The sequence below is a fragment of the Anas platyrhynchos genome, chromosome 2 (genome assembly GCF_047663525.1).
Source record: "Anas platyrhynchos isolate ZD024472 breed Pekin duck chromosome 2, IASCAAS_PekinDuck_T2T, whole genome shotgun sequence".
NCBI classification, from domain to species: domain Eukaryota; kingdom Metazoa; phylum Chordata; class Aves; order Anseriformes; family Anatidae; genus Anas; species Anas platyrhynchos.
The window spans coordinates 113,962,500-113,982,615 of NC_092588.1; the positions used below are offsets into that span (position 1 = coordinate 113,962,500).

The 20,116-nt window shown below is 43.0% G+C and overlaps 1 protein-coding gene across 2 annotated transcripts in view; it reads left to right on the forward strand.

Annotated features, from left to right (window-relative positions):
* Positions 1-10,180, forward strand: part of LARS2 (leucyl-tRNA synthetase 2, mitochondrial) — a 129,318-nt gene extending 119,138 nt beyond the window's left edge. For both annotated transcript variants that reach the window (XM_027450150.3, XM_072033382.1), the window contains exons 20-21: positions 4,006-4,133; positions 9,636-10,180. In XM_027450150.3, coding sequence (XP_027305951.3) covers positions 4,006-4,133; positions 9,636-9,815 — 308 coding nt within the window. In that variant the 3' untranslated portion in view covers positions 9,816-10,180. The remainder of the gene's footprint in view (positions 1-4,005; positions 4,134-9,635) is intronic.
* Positions 10,181-20,116: the final 9,936 nt, after the last annotated feature.

Here is a 20,116-nt window from a genome sequence, read left to right on the forward strand (position 1 = left end):
TCTTAACAGCATTAAAACTGTCCTTGCAGTAGCTCTACTGCAAGTATTTCTGTGTCTTGATTCAGTCCTTGCTCAACAAGGCTTTTCTGAAGAATGTATTGCAAGCTAAGTGATGTTGCAGATTTTCATAGAAAAACTGAATGCAGAAGTCCCCCAAAGCAGCCTGCACAAACCCAAGAAGAAGCCCAGTTCGGAATAAGAAATTGTTTTTTCCTCCGAGAGTAATCCAAAGTGAAGGATAAGTCCATACCGACGGACAAAGGCAGGTGATTTTCAGGAGGTTAAAAAGATTCATGGGAAGTTTGTTGAATTGGAAATGTATTCTAGAATTAGCTTTTAGTAACCCAAGCTTTTCACAACCCTCTTTGGTGCTCCACATCTGACACTAAGAAACGTACAAAATGAATTTCCTAGAACTGTATTGAATTAATGTAAATTTTCCTGACTTTGTGCTACTGGTAGTATAATACAGCTTTTCTCTTAGCTGTCTGGAAGTAGCTGTTACTGTATTGCTAGAATTTCTTGGGGATTGCAGACCGTTTCACATGTGACTGACAGACGTATTCCTCCTGGGCTGCAGAAAGGTATTGCTGATACTCACTTTGGCTGAATCTGTCAAATAGGAAGATTCATTAAATGCTATAAAAGCGTATGAAGAGCAAGGTAACAAGATAATAATCCTGTCCTTGGAAGGAGTTGCTGTGGCAAGTAAAAACACTGATCCAGAGTGCATCTCCATTTACTGCTACAAATTCCTGCTCTGAGCTTCTTAAAAACTTGGTCTGCTTGGCTGCTAGGGTGCTGGATTTTTACTTAACATGGATTTCTCTTGTTTTGATTTTTGCTAAATCCAAAGGTTATCATCATTTGGATAATGCATCCTCATAGTCGCCTTATACTGCCCCTCTGGTCTTCTTTTATCTCCTGTTAGAAAATCCCTAGTCTTAAACTTAGATATCAGCATAGTTTCAGCTGCCTTAATTAATTGCCTTTTATCTCCCATTAAAACTTCCGTCCTCCTTGCTTTTTTCTTTGTTAACCTCCCTGTGCTGGCTGTTGTCCCTCCCCATGCCAGCCATTCCTCAGTTTAGTCCATAATCACATCTTTTTCTCTTGCCTACACAATTTCATGTCAAACTAGCTGCACCATTGCTGGAACTTTACAGATTCGTTTTTCTAACACTTTTTTTCTTGCAAGACTAGAATTACCTTGCCATCCTACCTTGCCTTGATGATACATAATTGCTTCCACATATTCCTTCTTAAATCTCTGCTTAAAATGACAATCTGCTCTTCCACCCAAACAGCGCCACAGGGGAAGTTTTATTTTTATGAAATACTAATGACTCACGTAATGCTAATAAAACATTGCCTAGAGCTTCAGTGTTGTTAGACTTGTCCTCTCTCCTCCTTCTATCAACTCACTCATTTACAATCACATAATAGGGTGCTGTCTTCTAGCTGAAGCTCCAGTCCTGTGAGTTACTGATTAGGGAAAGCTTGGTTCAGTATTGACAGAGATCCAGTCAAAGGATCAGTGCTTCAGTTTGAGTGCAAATCTAGTCCTTGATCTGTCCCCAAAAACAGATGGACTTACAGGCTGTGGAAAATGCACTCAACTGGTTTCTGTCCTGTGTTTGCAAAAGAATATGCAGTCATAAAAGCAAATTGAGAGAAAAAAAATAGAAAGCATAGTACACACTGCTTCATAATGTGCGTTTCACTAGGTGTTTTCCAGTACAATGAGGCAGTAAAACAAGTTTTTAATCTTTTCACAATAAGAGTCTGTGAATTGGTTGGTCCTTAACTTCTCAAATGGTGCTTTTGTGTAATGTATCAGAATCAAGTGGGAAGGCTGGAGGAGGTCTGTCTAGGTCCTGCTAAGTGTGCCAGCAAGTCTGGATTGTGACGGTAAAGTTTCTGGTCCTGGGTGGCATTTTGAAAATGCCAAACAAATCACGATTGCATTTTCTGTGTTGTGCAGCTCACAAAATGTGAATTAAGGCAGGAAGCCAAAGAGCAACCTAAGTAAAACCTTCATTTTGGTTTCCTGTCAAATTCTGTTTTCTGAAACTAATTCTGTTGACTTTTGCACTTTTTAAAAAATATGGATGAGCTCATAGCTCATTTTGTAGCAAGAAAATGAACCCAAAGATTGACATAGTGCTTAATCGTGCTTTATGTGCTTCAGAATACATATTAATTATTTTTTATTAGTAAGTTTACCAGGACTGACAGCCTCCACAGGGATTAAAACTGCCCCTAGCTTTGCCTGTGTAGATAGAAGCTCTTGACTTATTCCAGAAAGTGTTTTTTAAATAGTTAGAAGAATCCACTTGAACAGGAAAATAAGGAGTGGCCACTATGCATGCTTCTGCCACAAGGCATGTGATCAGTTGGAAAGAAATGAGCTCATCTGTGTGTTCAAAAGCCAAAAGGGGAAGAATTTAGCAGCTGTCGTCTTTAAAGCCAACGTGATAATGAATCACCAATATGAAGAGGTTTTTTTCTGCTTGATTTCTTATCTTTTGCTTTTTCGGTTTGAGTAACTGTTGCAAGAGGAAAAAAAAAATACACAAATTCCAGATTGAAGTGTTTTATCAATTATTTACCTAAAAAGATTGTAGCTCAGTTGTTATTCCTAGGAAATGTGCACATCTTGCTTGCCAGTAGAAATAGCTCGCCCCAGTCCACTGCTCTGCTCCTTTCTGCATGATTCAAAAAATAGCAAGATTGTGTGTCGTTTTGCAGAAGTGCCTTGTCTGAAAAAGCACTGACAATTATCTGGTAGATTTCATTCTGGAGAAGTTGCCTTCTCCTTATATCTCTGTTTGCTGTTGTTCACTGTATCAGTCTAAGCAATCCAGCTAGATAAATTCATGTATGTCTTATGGGTGGATTGTTTTTGCTGGTAATGTCTGCCACTGTGCTGTGTTTTCTTTATGCTCTAGCTTGAGTTTCCCTAAACCACAGATGCATTTTCAAATACTCTTTGGTTGGTACATTTTCTAGTTCTGAAAGTGTATGCTTATAAAGAAAAATAATAAAAAGTTTTGTCTGTCTTCTTACTCATGTTTTTAATTTAAAAATCCACTGGCTTTGAGAGAAGCAATCACTACAGCTACCCTCGTAAATATTGATCATATTTGACAACCTCTTGTTAAGTGAAATCTTTTTTCTTTTTTTTTGCTCTGCAGTTGGAGTAAACAGAAACATAAATTCTACTCAGGAGCTTTAATTCAGCTAAAGAATGTGGCTTCAGAATGAATTACATCCAATTCTACTAATACTTAAGTAAAACAGGAAATAATTGCCTTGGAGAGAGCAAAGTCTACTAAAAGGAGATCATTTATAGCCATTTTAACAGTATTTTAAAATAAAAGCAAAGGATAAACAATTTCAGAATGTACATGTCATAAGAAAGAAAGCAAGCTGTGCAGGGTATATTTACATAGCATCTTTAATTTGCAAGTGAATAGATAATTCACAAAACACAGCAAAAATCTTGCGAGTAGCTTGACTTTCAACAGATTTAGAAACTCCCCAGCACGTTGCAGGAAGCTAGCCATCATGTTGTAGATGACAAAATAATAAGCACAATTGTGTATCATTTGGATTGTTAGTAAAATTTTAAGCAAACTGGCATTGTTATTGAAAAGAATTATTTTTTATTATGATTGACTTCTAAAAGGAGAGATCAGCTTGGGTTGCAGTATTAAAATTTAAAACAAACTGTGGTCTTCAGTGCTAAATTTTGGATTGCTAATCCTAATCTAAAATGGACACCAATGTTCATGTTAGAGTCCCTACACATGGTATAAGCACATGTTTTTAGAGATGTGTATCTTTCTGTTTATAATGTGATGTATGTTCATCTAAACAATGGTATTTCATCCTTAAGGGACTTGCTTTCAAAGCAAACTTTATTCTCATCCTGTTTATCAAACAAATTCTAAAGATTGAATGCTCTGGTGATAATATGGCTGAATTGGTTTCATTTTCCAGGTTTGGCACATATGCACAATAAACTTTGTACGCACCATAGCTGGGGGACTGACGTGCTGCATCAGTCCTGGCCCAAAGTAGACCCGGAATACCTAAAACCAGCAGATGTTGTGGAGATGGCTGTTCTGGTAAGAATATTTCATTTATTTTCAGTTGTGGTCATTTAATGTGTTACTACGAGCTCAGAGTATGACAAAATCCCTGCTCTTTTGGAAGTCAGTTCCCTTCTTACGTGGCTTAGTGAAAGGTCAAATAGAATGGAAACTGCAATTACAGTTGTGCTAAAATGGTTTCCTAAATGAAAAACGTGTAGTATGTCTGGAAGGGAGACAGTCTAAATATAAATCTTTCTGCGTGACTGGATATTAGTACCTGTGGAGATTTGACTGATGAACAACTGTGGTCAGAGCCTGTACAGCCAAAACCATGACCAAAATACAGGGCCCTCCAAATCTTTGCCTGTCAGTCCATTTATGATGTTGACCCTGTGCTAAAAAGGATAATTAGGTGAAACTTCTTGTGCTACCTGTAGTCCTGTGGTTGCCTAATACAACCTATTATAAGCTGGTTTTAGTTGCTTTGATTTTTGCCAAACTATGTTTCCTGTCTGCCTCAGGCTGAACTTCTGGCAAATTTCAGCAAAGCATTTTTCCAGGAATGAGGCTGAGGAAAAACAGGTAATTTCGCTAGTGCTAGAATTACATTCCAGATTCTCTTTGAGCTCTAAAACCTCAGTGGTTTATGGAAAGAGCTGGCAGTTCAGTAGAAGAGCTGACATATAACTACATTTAGCTAACCTGTAATTTTCCAAAATGTGCATGTGCACATGCACAATGTGGTTTACCATCTTTTTTCCTACATCTCTAAATATCTATATTCAGCATGCTCCCAAGCATCATAAAGCTTTATGGAGCGCAGTAGCTGTGAGTGCCAATGTAGGCCATTGAGGGACTGTGGGACCTGGAGCCAGGAGGGTGGGATCCGTGAGTAGCATCTCATCTCTTCCATCAGCTGATTTCCTGGTCAGCTTGATTTCAAGTCCTCTGTACTCAGGCATTGTGATTATCTGCAAGTATGTAGTTGTAGTTGTGTAGTATAGACCTGCAGCACTCCTCTCTTTTCCAGTGCTCATCAGATAATCCTTTAATATACCACGCAGCCATGCTGAACTTAAGTGCTTTAACTTAAATTAAACCTGGTTGTGTGTGTGTTTCTGGACATCCTGTACTTTGAATGAGATGCCTCCAGAAGAAATGTCATTCAGTCATGTAAGATTGCATGCTGTACATGTGTAAGAGAAACAGAAACAATGCATTTTATCTCTATTTTATCTGTTTTACTCTGCTAGCTTCTTTGGGTAAAAGGAGTAGGGCAGTTCAGTTATTTTTGTCCAGCTGTTGGTTTTGTTTTTGTTTTTGTTTTTTTGAGAAGGGAAGAGATTGGTTAGATTTAGGGGAAGTTGTGTTGCTCTAGATTTCCTTAATAAAAGTATCTTTGAAAACAATTTCATGTCTTGCCAGAGCGCTGTCAACCCACTTGAACAGAATGGAAAACTCCCAAGAGCACTAGTTTTTCTGAAGTTCAGTGTATATGCTTAGCAGAGACCACCTTGTATGTCTTTTGGAGGAAATTTTCAGTTTGCTGGCATCTTTGCACAAACCAAAGAGGAGGACTCACGTGCCAGCTGGGGTTAGCAACAGGCTTCATGCTAATATTCACTGTGGTTTTCTTGCCTTTTTTTTTTTCTTTTTTAAGCGATACATATTTTTAATACCAATAAAAGGGTCACACAAAATCTTCACTTAGGTATGATTACTTCGCTCAAGCTTAAAATAAACCTTCACGTTCAAGTACAGCTAAGAAACAACTTTCAAGTGTTCAATTTATGAGGAAGCTATGTTTTTGTAAAACTCTGTAATTATAGAAACTTCTTTGTAATTGCATTTCAGGCAAACTAGTCATTAAAATACATCTTTAAAATAAAAACTTCGGTAATACAAGGAAAAGTCTGACCTGAATGTTTTCAACACTTATACAACTGGCCATAAGAAGGCCTAAACATTTTACTGATATTTTTCTGCTGATGTTAAAAATCCCTTCTTGAAAACAGAAAAATAACAATTAATTGTGCTTTCAACAACCATTATGAAAATTCTTTTTGTTTCTTTTCCTCATTGACTTTGTCAAAGCTATCGCTTTGTGTAGAAGTCCTCTAATAAGAGAATGAGCAACCACCGTGTGCTCAGTTGTGTATTCATGGAAGAATATGGTGTATGTAAACACTTTCCCTGGGCAAGAGAAAGTAAGTGAATGGAAGAACAGAGACACAAGTTCCTCTTAGAGACAGAATGCTTCTTACAAATTGTGGCTGTGGGAGTGCCTGACTTTCTACCTTAGGAGTAAGGCAAAAGGGAGATAGGGAGAAGCAGTGAGAAGCTATTATGATTGTGAATATTTTAAAGTCTTTTGGACACTGCGTGTTTTTGTATGGCTGTAAAAATAAATTGCCTTCATTAAAACAAGAAACACTCAAAATAAGGAGGAACTGGCTAGTTGCAAAGAGACAGTGTCTCTTCACAAGGCTGCACAGTCAAACTGAGTCTTTGGGCCACAGCCCTATTCTTCTCAAGCCATCAAACTGCCTCAGGCTGCCAGCAATTTGCCTGCTGAGACATTATGGTTTTATTTCTCTTGACACAAGATACTTCATTATTTCCTGTCTGTGCTGGAGTTATGTCTTTCCATATTTAACCCAAAGCAGTAAAACCGACTCGCTGCATCCTTGGCCGATACAGTACAGACAGTATGAGCATGACATTTAAACTAACTGGAGATGCGTATGTACCTGTTGTTCCAAATGTTATTTCAAAGCCGAACGTTTTTAATTTGCCTGCTCTTATATCACGCCTTGACATATATTGTTAATGCTGTGAAAAGTCTGACCTGAATGTTGTGTGCATTTCATCGTGTGAACACACTTCTGACTAACATTCCTCACGTCGTGTGGGTGGTGCAGAGCTGTTAACTGCAGTCTTACAACCACGTTTTTAAAAATGTAGACTAAGTTTGCATCATTTTTGCTGCTTCTGAGTATGAGGAAGGCCTAAAACCGCATGAATACTTGTTTTCTGTTTTTACTTCTCAAAAGAGTTATGAATCAAGGGAGCTGTAAAAGAAAAAAAAAAGTCCAACTAAGAATTACTTTCCAAAACCTTCAGGTGCTTATTTTTCAGTCTCCTGTGATTTCATTTCATCCTGCATAATTTCTCTAGTTCTCTGATCCCTCTAGATCCAAAACAGTCTAAAATGTCAAACTAAAAAAAAAAAAAAAAAAGAAAAAAAAAAAAGGGCAGAAGAGAAGTCAACAGCTTCCTTTCTCAGGGGAAGAAAGGACCCGAGCTTCAGTTGTGCCTCCTCTTGTAGTTTGCCATGGGAGTTTTTCAGAGAAACAAAGCTGCTCCCCCCCAAGTTTCTTGTGCTGGCACTTTCACCCAGAGTTGATGAGGGATGTGCTGGTCTAGGGAGATACAGAGAGAGCAGGAAGCACAGCAGAAGACATACGTCCTGCTGAGAATCTAATGCCTCAACTCAAAGAGCGTGTGAATAGGGTGCTTGTTACATACAGCATGTGATCAAACCTGCAGACAATTTTATTTCATTTTTTTAGGAATGGCGTTCGTGTGTTTGACTCTGCACCGTGATACCTACATTACGCTGAAAACCATTGTGCCAAATGTGTGCTGAAATCATAACCAGCCTGCCTTTTGATACAGTTTGCAGACTTTCCTCCCAGTGCAGTGTGTGGGAAGCTGAGGGCAGATACTGTGGGAAGGTACACAGTGGCAGGTCGCCTAGGCTCCCCAACCTTTCTAGGAAAACACAACTGCCAGGAGTCATTTATTTGCGATGTTGATTTAGTCCGGTTGTGTTTTCTGTTGAGAATAGCACCAAACAGCCGAGCTGTGGCAATTTTCCCCCTGCCAACATCTGTCCACTGGGACATATTAATTTGCATTATGGAGGACAGTGAGTGACATTTTAACTAAGCAGGCATAGTTTCCAACTACAGACTGTGTGTCCTAGCAGCAAGCTCACCAACTTGCTTTATATTCTAACCAAAGCTGTATCAGGTTGGATTTTTACCATTTTCTTTTTCCTGTGGAATATGTTTCTTCTTTGAAATGCCCTGTAAGAAAGAACTACTTGGATATATTTTTCACAAAAGTTTTAAAAATGAAATGTTCTGTGATTTTCAAAGCATTTACTTTGCATAAGGTACTAAAGGCAAAGTTTAACACACAGACAGCCTTTTATGCTGCCAAGTTATGGATGCATGTAAGAATAGTTAAAAGCCTACCTACATTATCACTGCAAATTAATGTCAGGTCTAGTCAAAAAAACAGAAGTGACTCATCCCAGCTCCATCTGAGACTTCATCTTGTCTGTCCCATCTTCCTCTCTCTGAGAATTGCTTAGAATATTTTATTGTAAATAAAATCCAAACCAAGTAACTGAATTAGGTCTCTCTCATTTGTGGTATGTTGCATACACGAACCCTGGATAAAATCTGTGGGCAAGCCAAGCTGTGTGTGTTTTTATGTCCAGGCTGTACGAAGCGCTGTGTTACTTTTTAGGTGATTGAAAATAGTTAGGATGGTGTCTAGAGGGCAAAGCTTTGCAGCACCTGCAGCAGATTCTTATGCAAGCAAGTAATTTGATCGAACAGGATTAAAAAGTTCAAATTGTTTAATTTGCTAAAATGTGGGATTAGCGTTATTTTCATTAATCCATAGAATGTACTTCATATAAATCTAAAAGCTTTAGTAATAATGACTTTTATTTTGATTCCAGAAGGGTACTCAGTCGGACTCTGTAGTCTCTGTATATTGTTTAGTCTCATTTAATGACAGAATATATTTATAAGATAACTTTATAAATGAAAATGATTCCCACGGAAGGACTTACTCAGTTTTACTTACATGATTCTGCCATGCTGATGCATGGAAACTGCTCTGAAAAACAGCCTAACACAGGAAGACATTACCTTAAGAGGAGTTGTCATCTTTGTGGTTGCTGTTGGCTTAATGAGTCACACTTTCAGTGAGAGCGCAGCATATAATAAGCCAGAGCCCATTTAAAAAAAAAAATGAGCTAGTGTTGAATCCTTTAGATATATCTATTAAGCCACAGATATTTTACTATATCTTGTATTTGAATCTAAGGAATCATTTAGCTGTAAATTCCCAGTTGCAGTCTGGAAGTATGTGCAACCCAAAGTTGTACACCTAACCATCTGTCCACCGTCTCTCTATTCAGCCTGTGCAACTGTTTTGTTTTCAAGCTTAAAAGATCCTGGTATTGCATAGTCATGTGGTGCTTGCTCTCTTGAAGGCTAAAACTTCCTGTGGCTACTTCTTAAATATCGCTTGAGTATCCAGAGTCATGTCTTTATTCTCTTAATATGGGAACGGGCAGGGAGGTATGGAGAATTTTATTCTCTACTTAGAAAGTTTCATGTTGGAAAAAGACAGCTTGATCCACTTTTTCCCCACATGTAATGAAATGGATTGGATTCAGGAAATGAAGTTGTATAAATCAGTCTTTCCTTGTTTCATGTCTCTGTTTTTCAGATCAATAACAAAGCTTGCGGCAAAGTTTTTGTGCCTCACCAAGCAGCCCGCAATTTTGAAGAAGTCCACGAACTAGTTCTTCAAAGTGAACTTGGAATCAAGCATCTCCAGGGAAGAACCATTAAAAAGGTCTTTCTGTCTCCAAGAACTGCCCTTATCAACTTCCTAGTGCAAGAATAAGACTTTGCTGGGCTGTAAAGGGGAACAGGAATCTTTCAGGATGAAACCAATTCAAAAATACCAATTATGGTTATTTAAATCTCATGTAATGGCAGGAGAGAAATGTGAACAAAACTAGGGTGCTGCCAAATCTTCATTTCTACATGGAGAAATGCACAGAATTAAAAGTTTCTTATCAAGTCATGGTAAGATGCTGGTTGTCTGTATTCTCAGGGAGAATGAGCAGGAAGTACAAAAGAACTAAATGATTGTAGCAGAACATAAATGTTGTAAAGCACATGGGTTTTGGATCAGCCTCAGGAATCTATCCTACTGGAAATTTGGCTTGGGTAAACGCAGAGGAATAAATAGGATTCCAGAACTAACCAACTGCCGTGAGTATGTGCTACACCAAATGTTAGGTGCTCTACAGTCTGTCAGCCTTTGCTCCCTATATCTCATGTTTGGGTACCCTACCATTAATCAACACTTTCTGTAGTAATATTTTCTTAAAACTTGGTGTTAATTAGTGCTGGCTAATTGCCTTGGGCATAGCAGGTAGCCAGACTGGGGTGGTTTGATCCATTTTACATATATCTCAGAGGCAAGCCAAGGAAACAGGCAGATGATTTAACTGAGCCGTGACTTAGCCAGGATCCTCCTTATTTGCTGGAATATTTTTGTTGGTTCGTACATGAGAGAGTCAAATTCCAGCAAGTGCTGACAGTTGTTTCTGCACAGACCAGATGGAAGTTACTTCCCATTCATGAGCCATCTCAGAGACTTTCCGAGGGAGTCAAGAAAGGGACGAGTCAGCTCTCAGTAACAGAGCAGTGAAGGCAGACAGCATGCTTTTTGCTTCCACTCCTCTTTTTTTATAGTGCCTAGATCATAAAACTTCAATCAACATTCTTTCTTCCTTTCTTTTTTGCTGAGGTTTCTTTAAGTAGAAATAGCAGTTGTTTCTAAAAGTCAAGACTCAGATAGAATCAGACTTTCATAAAAGACAAAGCTACTCTCATGCCTCATTCCAGTCATTTTATTTGTACACAGCATTGCTGTTATATCTACATGGAAATGCTTATTGTATTTAGCAAGTGCTTGAAAAAGGTTTTCCAAAGAGACAGTTACAAGGTTCATTGTTTAGGAATGCCTTTTCCGTAACAACTATTAAAACTAGCCACTTATGAGCCCTTCTGACAGCTAAGAAGTTGATGATAACAAGAAGCTAGGCAAATACAGAGGTCTGTTAACCCTCCAACCCAGCAGCCATCCAGATGGTGTATTAGATTGAAAAGAACCAACAAAAATCATGGTAAATAAGTCCAAGAGATCCTAAGCAGCTAGGATCAGGATGGATCCTTTGCAGTGTCAGTACGAGCTGAGAAATACTAAAAATCATTTTATTTTTATCATTTTTGGTAGCAAAGATTACATAATAGAGATTCTGGGCTCAGTGAGCAGATTGAGCTCTACACTTTCCTAAATCTGCAACAAAACTCTTCTGATTTCTACTTCCTTCTGGACCACGCTAGTGCAGATTTTCTGTTCAGCTGTCCTTTGACACAAGAATGACTAAGAAATAGAATATTTATAATGAAGATACAGTCTTTGCTGTTTTAAGACTCCCAAAATCTTAGCCACAAAGGAATGCATTCAGACATTTAGACACAGGCCTTTAGTTGGAGTTAAAATAATTTGAATTCCAGTGTCTGCCTGACATATATGTTGTTATAAATTCATGAAACTCCTGTTCAGAAGCCCCTAAAAGACTGTGAAAGAGATCCTTTAAAGTAAAATCTGTAGCACAGCACGCTCCTGCTTTTTTTCATATAAAAGTTTAACACACCCGATGGAACCATTCAAACAGAGTTTTTCTTTGGGGGAAAGGTGACATGTTTGGTGTAAATAACAACTTTTAACGTTTACAAGGGTGAAGAAAGATGTTGTAAGCCCAGCAGCCCTCTGGTGCTGTTAAACAAAAGCTGCAGTCACTGCAGGGCTGAGCAGCAGACCACAATGTTTACTGCTGTTAGCACTGGCGTGTATTTGCTCTTGCAGGAGGAAGAAGTGAATTGTAGATGTCGCTGATGCAGGCAAAAGGAAAAATAAGGGATGGACGTCTAGGCACTAAAAAAGGAAAGGTAACGAACAGCGATTGCACAAAAAGTGTGTGGTCAGAAGTCACGCCAACATGTTTACAGGACGTTGAAATTCAGTGTGGTCTAGAGGATACAAAGAGGTTTTGAAAAAGGGAATGCGAGAGATGATGTGGAAAGTCTGACAGAGCCTAATCCCCCAGTAAGTGTATGTTTGAAAGATGGCAGAGGTGCCAGCTGTGGAGTTTTGCAGTTGTCCTGACAGCTGCTGATATTTTTCGTTCTGTTGACCTGATCTGAAACACGATTGCCATGTGTTTTACAATAAGTGTGACTTAAAGGTTTGTTCTGTGCCTAGATTGGACTGATACTGACTTACAGGCTGTAGGCTGTTACCAGGTCTTTTTTAAATAGCACAGATGTCTGTCATTTATTTAACAGTTGTTACTTGTGTTATGGTACAGATGTATCTGCACGCTGAAGGTGGTATAAAACATTGTCACAGATGTCTGCCCATGAAGACTTCAGTGTCAAATGGCTGGGGGGGGTTAAATCTGGCTGTTTAAATCCACAGTTTTAAATCTGGATATCTGAGAAGTGAGAAGGAGAGGTGCTGGTGGTTGATAAATCAAGCTGCACAGGGTTAGTCCTATGAAATAAAATGGGTAGGGTGCCACTGTTCTTATTCCACGAAGTGATGAACCAGAGAAGATGTGAGAGACTTGCTAAAGGCAGCAGGGAAGGTTACTCCAAGGAAAATAAGAAACAGATCCACAACACAGAAGGTAATGTGTTCTGCATCCTGTTGCTCATTGTGATAGAAGTAAGGTCATATAGACCCAGTCTATACCAGATTTTTATTTTTAAGTAATGTAAACTTCAAAATAGAATTATTGGCACACTTTCTACCAACCTACCCAAATCATTCATATAACTGAATTTCCAAGATTTTGGAAAATTTGCCCGCAAACATCGACCTTAGAAAAATTAGCAAATGCCAGAAAGGCCACCAGGTATTTTTTCCAACACCGTTGACTTCATGAGAAGGATCCGATGGGATCCTGGGGTGACGGGGGCAGCACAGCATGTTGGAAGACACCGCGGCATAGGAAGATGTGTTATTAGGCAGGAGTGTTTCATAGTCATCTCCGGTGACTGCTGCATGCACAGCAACAGGGCATTTTATTAAGGAACAATTTCTATTAAGGAAGGATTTCTATTAAGGAACAATTTCTATTAAGGAACAGTGTAGCAGCTTAGGGTGCTAGCTAAAACAGCCTTCTAGCCACGTGTCCTACCTGTGTGCCAAACAAAAAGCCATGCAGGGGGGTTGCTGAACAAGCATTTATTTTTCCATACACTTCAACAGAATCCCCAAATTGAGGTTTGGTGAAAAAAAATGAAATCCATGATCTCTCTCTGTGATTTACCAGATTAAATAAATCCTCAGACCCAGCGGCTGGTTAATGATGGCTTTTTTTTTAATCTGACTTTGTAAAAGCCTGTTTGTTTCTTCTGGAGGGAGAAATCCTGCAGATAATGCAGGTCATGCAGTCTCTCATCTTTGTCTCCCTTCTTTTCGCGTAAAGCCTCACAGAAAGCTGTGCCTCTGCGCTAAACTTTTTACAATTGACATGAACTAGAAAGAATGTTAATTAGCACTCTGCTTGTTGTTTGTTCCTCAGGAAATTTGCAGTATATAAGGCTTTTCTGAAAACTTTGCTATAAATGAGGACAGAGGGAGAAATCACAGGTTGTTTTTTTTTTCTGTTTTGCAATACTTATTACAGTTTACAGAGCAAGGATTGGCTTCATTTATGTATATTTACCAACTCAGAACAGCGCATACAGCTTTTGCTGGGTGCTTTTTCTGCTCCATTTTTTCCTTCAGTCCCTTCCTATTATGATCTGAGCTAATTTTGTATCAAAGGACTGTACTGTAAGAGGAGTGTTGGATGTGAAGGCAGGAATGTCACCAGAACCCGAATGGTGAATTATATCAGTCCAGGTAACGTCAGCTTTTGACTTTAAAAAATTTTGCTGGAACTACAGCCATGTTACTCTTTATTTATTCCTTCTTTAATAGAAGCAGTGTCTAGGTCCCAAAGAAGCAGCCCGACAGCCAGGCACGGCAGACAAGAGGCAGTTTTTAGCATGTTCCAGTCATGGCGAGCTGAACTGGAGTGTTATCTCTGCAGGAGGGAACAGGATCAGAGCTCTCAGCTGCACTGCAGATGATGAAAGAGATCTTGCTTGACATGCAGAGGAAAGGTGGGATTTTTTTTCCCCTTTCCTGAATGAGCTGACTTTCCGGTACCACAAAGCATTCTGCGATTCACCGAGCCCATCTGTCCCTGGAGGCCCGGAGTCGCACACAACCTTTGTCTTGTGGCACTTTCTTCACTCAAGTAAGCTCTGGCCAGGGCAGATTTGTTCTGGGCAAGCTCAGGTCTGGTTTTAGCCCTGGCGAGCTGCAAACCAGCATCATCTTCCACTTCCAGCATCATCAGCTCCACTTCTGTGTGTAGACAGAGAGTTTGAGCAGTTGAAAGAAAATGTTTTAGCTAGGTTTGTCAGTTGGTGGTGTCTCCGAACCAGACCATTTTTGCCTGCACGTGGCAAGTCCTGATGGCTCTTCTTCTATCTGTAAGCCTCCATGCGGGCAACGAGAGCCTGGAAACTCAAAGTCAAGTGAATACTTGTGTCTGTTGGTGCATGAACATCGTCCAAGCCTGAGAGAGATTTTGATCGCAGTAATCTCATCAAAAACATCCTGCGATACTGAACGGGGAGGACATTTCCTTGTATGCTCGTCTGCCTGCGCCATGCCAATTTGCACTCCATTTTAGGGAGCCTAATTGCTCCCTCAGCAAAGGCACATGTAAACAGAAGAAGCTGGAGTATAATCAGTTGAATATCCACATTCTTTCTGCATGTGCTTGTGATGGAGCCTGGGACATTTGGGGTCTTCTGAGAACTCTAAAAGAAGTTATTTTAAGAGCCGGACCTTATTTAATATAATTCTCAGCAGAATTTATACACTTCCATGAAAATAAACGTGTGCCTTTGTGCTTGCTCTCTTGGGTACAAGTGCCCAAGACTTAATTTTGCACACACAGATGGTGTAAGTCAGATCCAAGCTCAGACTTATGCCTCCTGTGCCCCACCAGAGCTTAGCAGTGGCTCTGTGGCTGCACTCCCTGGGCTGGGCGCAAGGGAAGAGCCCGCAGTCAGACCTAAGGCCCCGAACTTCCTTATCTGTGAGTAGCTGTTTGCATGTGCCAAAAGCCGGCGTAAAAGGTCCAAGGTTCCCCTAGTACACCCACCTTCTGCTGCCAGGAGAAACGCACAAACTGCTGAGCAATGGGAGTTGCTCTCCAACAGCTCCGCGTGGTGCCAGCAATGTGTGGAGCTGAATACACGCAGTCATAGCAGCTGCAGATGATCCAAGACGCACCGGTCAGGAATAATAAACACAGGACAAACAGCCAGGGCCGAAAAGAGAGCGGTTTAATAAAGCAGCACGACACGTCGCCGGCATTGGCAGCCTGGATTTGTTTCTGATGAAGATTAAGAGAGTCGGTGCAACAGGAAACTGTTTTCTGCTACAAAGGAAAATCAATTGTTTTTTAAGTACTCAGCAGTATAATTAGCAAATCTCACTAATTGCTGAGAAGCAGAAATACAGGCGTGCTTGCTAGGCGGGCTACGCCAAGAAAGCGTTGTGAAAAAAAATGCAGAAGCTTTGAGAAATGAATATTTTTCTTAAGTACGTCTCCATCCCTGGAGATCCACGTGGCTGGACGAAATAGCAAGGGTGCAATAAAAATATGTTCTTTGCAATTTTCCCATGTGAAAGAGCATTCAAAACCATCTGTTAGTCAGAGAGATCCTTCCAGGACACGCACGGAAGAGCGGGTGGATGCACTGACTGCGTCTGCCGAGTCCACTCCAAGCCCAGCAGGATGATTACTGTGGGATGGCGTCCCACTTGCCGAGAGCTCTTCCAGCCCAGGATTACTAAAGGCCACGCGTGGTGGTTAAATAGGTCACCGTGCTGTTTGCATTACTGCGCTGATAAAGAGGCAAGGAAATGGAGCTGGCAAATCCTCCAGAGGAGTTTTTGTCCCGCCTGAAGGCTCTTTGCAGCAGAAAACAGAAAAAGCAAATTGTTCCCTGTTCTTTCAGGCAGGGTTAGTGAAGAGGAAAACCACCAAAGCGTTGCTTCGCTGTAACTCTGAAGCCACCCAAAGCAGGCGTTTGGCCTGGTGGACTGATAGCAAAGGGGGCCCAGGATCACACCCACCGCCGCTGGTGGCACCTGGAGAAAGGGAAGAGAGCAGTGCAGGCAGCGGGCTCTGCCCCAGAGCAGCTGCAGCAGCAGCTGGCCCAATCTCCTGGCGTCTGGCTTTGGCTTTCCTCCGGGATAGGATGGATATCAAACCGCTGCAGCTCTCCTTGTCCTGGCCAGGCACCTCCTCAGCAACCCCAAATTTCTCCTGCCCTGGGGTTTAACCCCATGTGCACGGAGGGGAGGCACTGCTGCATCCAGACTCACCTCACAGCAGCAGCTCGGGATGAGGGACCCTGCACCAGGACTGGGGTGGCATCACCCTTCCTTGCCTGTGCTGATGGGAGTTAAATTTGGAGGCAGAGCGGGAGGAGGCAGCGAGGGCAGGCCTCCCGGAGGAATGCAGAGGCCCCTGGGGCAGCGGTGGGGAGGAACAACATCTCCAAACTGCTGCATTCCCGCAGGGTTTTCCGGAGGTGGAGGCTGAGGTTTGGGCTCTGCACCCTGACAAAGTCTCAGCAGCCCAGCACATGCCAGCAGCCCCGCCGTCCTGCCCAGGATCACCTGCCACAGGCAGAAAAACAAAAAAATTTAAAAAAGGGGGGAAAAATCATCCGTTTTCTCTCCCTCTCCAGAAAAGGGCACGCTTGCTGTGTTAGGGACAGACAGTGCCCATGTGCCCTGGGGCTGCCCATCCTGCGGGCAGCTGCGTTTTCCACGTTTTCCACGTGGAGGGTGGCTCTGCTGCGAGTCATCGACATTATTTTGCATGAGAAAATACAGCATGAAGGCAGTAAGTGCGCTGCAATACGTAAGCCCTGCCCACAGGAACTAACATGGATTAAATCAGCGATGGTTTTTCCCCCGGGGACAGTGTTTATATTAAGTTCATTCAAGTAAGTACGCACATTTTGGCCTTGTGCTATGACAGCAGTTGCAGACCCCTTAATTCCTTAATAGCACGGGCTGTAAAGCTCCCAGGAACTGTAAAAATTTGGGCCGGCATCTAATTGCAGCACAAGGGTGTGCAAGGCGGGGTAGTGTTACGTCTCCATTCTGGTAGAAAGTTCACGTTAATCATCTCTTCGCTTGGGAATACCCCTGGCCCAAATCTCACGGAGGATAAATCCAAGCACAAGACTTCCAGGGTACTTTGCTGCCTAGCGTTCACCGAAACCACCGCGTGTTGGGCACCGAGCTGCCTTTGAATGGCTTGGCTACGGCTCCCGTCCGCGGGAGCTTGCAATCAAAGCGTGTGCTCGTGCGTGCGGAGCCTGGAGCGAGGCCAAGCGCAGCTTCACGGCTCAGCATCTGAAGGTCTTCAGCGGCGTTTTCCATGTTGCCTGTGCATGCATTGTTCTTCCCACAGCTGATTTTATCCTCTGGCATAGGAAGGAAACGTGCTTTACATAGCTGGTGAAGGTCAGCGGTGTCAGCGCGGCCGTTCTGCAAGCAGGCTGCTTCCCCCAGAGGTGGGGAGCTCCTGCAGGTCCGACTGTGAATCAACTCACAGATGTTAGCTGGCAGATAAAAGGTAACGGCAGAAAATGCGCGCGCGACCCTCACAAAAGAAAGTCGGAAAAGGCCCTGATCTGAGCGAAGTCACAGATTCTTCCTTGTTTTGTTTTTTGAAAGCTGAAAATAGGTACTTCTGTTCCAAAATAGATACCTCCATGCCCAAATACTTCTGTTCCACCAAAGGGTTTGTTTCCTAGAGGACTGAAGAGCCTCATCTCAGCCCGCAGGAAAAAAAAACAAACAAACACGGTAGGCATTGGCTGGGTCTCCACTGTGCTGGGTAGGAGCTGACCCTCACCTGCTGAACTTTGCATCCTTCGGTGAGGAGGAGGGAAGAAGGCATGGGGATGATGTGTGATTTCCTTCTCGATTGCTCTTTGCCTGTGACCATTGCAGATTCCCCCCAGGACAAAGCAGTGGGATTTATGCTCCACTCCTTATCTACCTGGTGCTGCATTTTCTCTTCGTAGTTCTCTTAGGTCACACAAATTCAATGAGGCTGTTGTTCGGTACCAACTTTGTTGCTTTTTGTTTCAGCGTGGGACACTCCCCGTTTAAAACGAAAGCAGTAATACCTGAAACTGAGCCTGAGCATCTCAGCTAGCTCGGTTTCCAGAAGTGCGCTGAGAGCCAGTCACTAGGTTATTTAAGCCTCCTTTCCCTGCCCGCTCCAGGGGACAAGTTGGATTTGCCACCATGGAGGAGCCTGAGCTCACACATCCCGGCCTTTCAGGCCCCTTCCTCAGAGCACAAGCACTGCCCCACAGACATCATCTGGGTATCGCCTGAGGGTTTTCATAGGCCGGCTCCAATAAGGGAAACAAAACCCCGTGCTGCTGCTCTTTGTTCTTGGTTTCTGTACCGCGAAGGGTGAGGGAAGTTCCCGGTCCCAGGCCAGCTGCGGCGGTCGCACAGCAGCACCCACAGTGCCTCTCGCTCGCTCAAAACTCAGCAGTTTCCTTCCCGGGGCAATCCCCGTGCCAAAGCTGGCCTCGCACACACCTCTCTGAGGATGCTGCTGAGATTTTGAAACTCGGCTTCGGCTTTGGCTGCCCCCACTGGGTTTAATCTCCAGACTCCGTGGTTTTGATGGAGTCAAAGAGTTGGTTAGCGGTAGCTCAAGCCAAAACCCACCTGGCACACAACATCTGCTGGGGCTTTTCCCTGCCCCACCTAATGCTCTGCATCCCTGCAAACCCCAATCTGCAGAGCTGCCATTACCTGTTCTTGGTGGCAACTATTAGTGGCTCATGTTTTGGATGCTGTTTTTTCTGGGAAGGGAACATAAAACCGGGCAGCACCCGTTGGTTTATCGAGTCCAGTCTCCAGGTGTATTTTTCACCAGGAAAGGAGAGAGACATTTCTCTGTCACCCTGCAGGCTTTTATGTAATAACCTCCTACACACATCCGGAGGGTGGCACAGGGAGGGGGACACGCTGTGGTTTTCACGAAGATGTCCGGTTGCAGACCAAGCCCTCCTGACCTGCTGGGGCTTGTGCAGAAGGGGGCCCAACCTCGGGGCACCCAGGCCGTCTGAAAGCAAATTGCAGTTTGCTCAGCCCAGCCTTGGGATCCTCTTTTCCTCAGCCTCCCTGTGGCAGAGCAAGGCTTAAAAAGGATGGGTAGCTGGGATCGTTTGACAGATAGGATTGTTTTCCCTATGCACTCCCGTACTATCCATCACTTAACAGCTCAACAGGCGACAAAGGTCTCCTTCTGAGTGTTGTTTTGCTTCTTACAGCTTGGCGTAGCACATCCCTAGCCTGAGGCCGCCGCCCGCCTCACCCCTGGGCCTGCCTTCCCCAGAAATCATAAAAACGATGAGCTAACGGCACCCAGGCCCGCTCCCACGAGTCCGAAGTTTATCAGCTTATCAGCCCGGGCTGGAGCACGAGGCCGGGAGTGAGCCTTGGTCTCGTTTGGAGCGAGTGCCGGGAGGCAGGCGCCTCTCCTGGGGTGACACAGGTTGCGGACGTGTCCGGCTGCATGCGGGCGGTGTCGGGCCCAGCAAGCCACCCCGATCGATCAGCAGAGCTTTTGTGAGGGAACTGTTAAAAAAAAAAGGAGGGGATCCTTTGGTTTCTGACACATTTGGGAGTCGCGGTTATGAAAGGCAGCGAGTGTGCGCGCTCCTTAACATCTGAGTCCTGGGGGAGCCTTAAAAGTCTGAGCACACGTGCCCAGGCCTGCAGGAGCGACCGTATCAGAGCACTCCCTGGGAGGCACCGCAGCCCCACAAACCCCACCACAGCCCTCAGAGCCCCGAAGCAGGCAGGGGGCAGGTTTTGATAGGGTTAGCTTTGTTTTTGTGAGGGTTTCTGCCAGGGGTGGGCCAGGATGGGCCTGTACTTCAGTGTAGCAGCCAGGGCGGCTAAACCGGTGTGCACATTCCTGCAGCTCCGGCCCCAGGAAT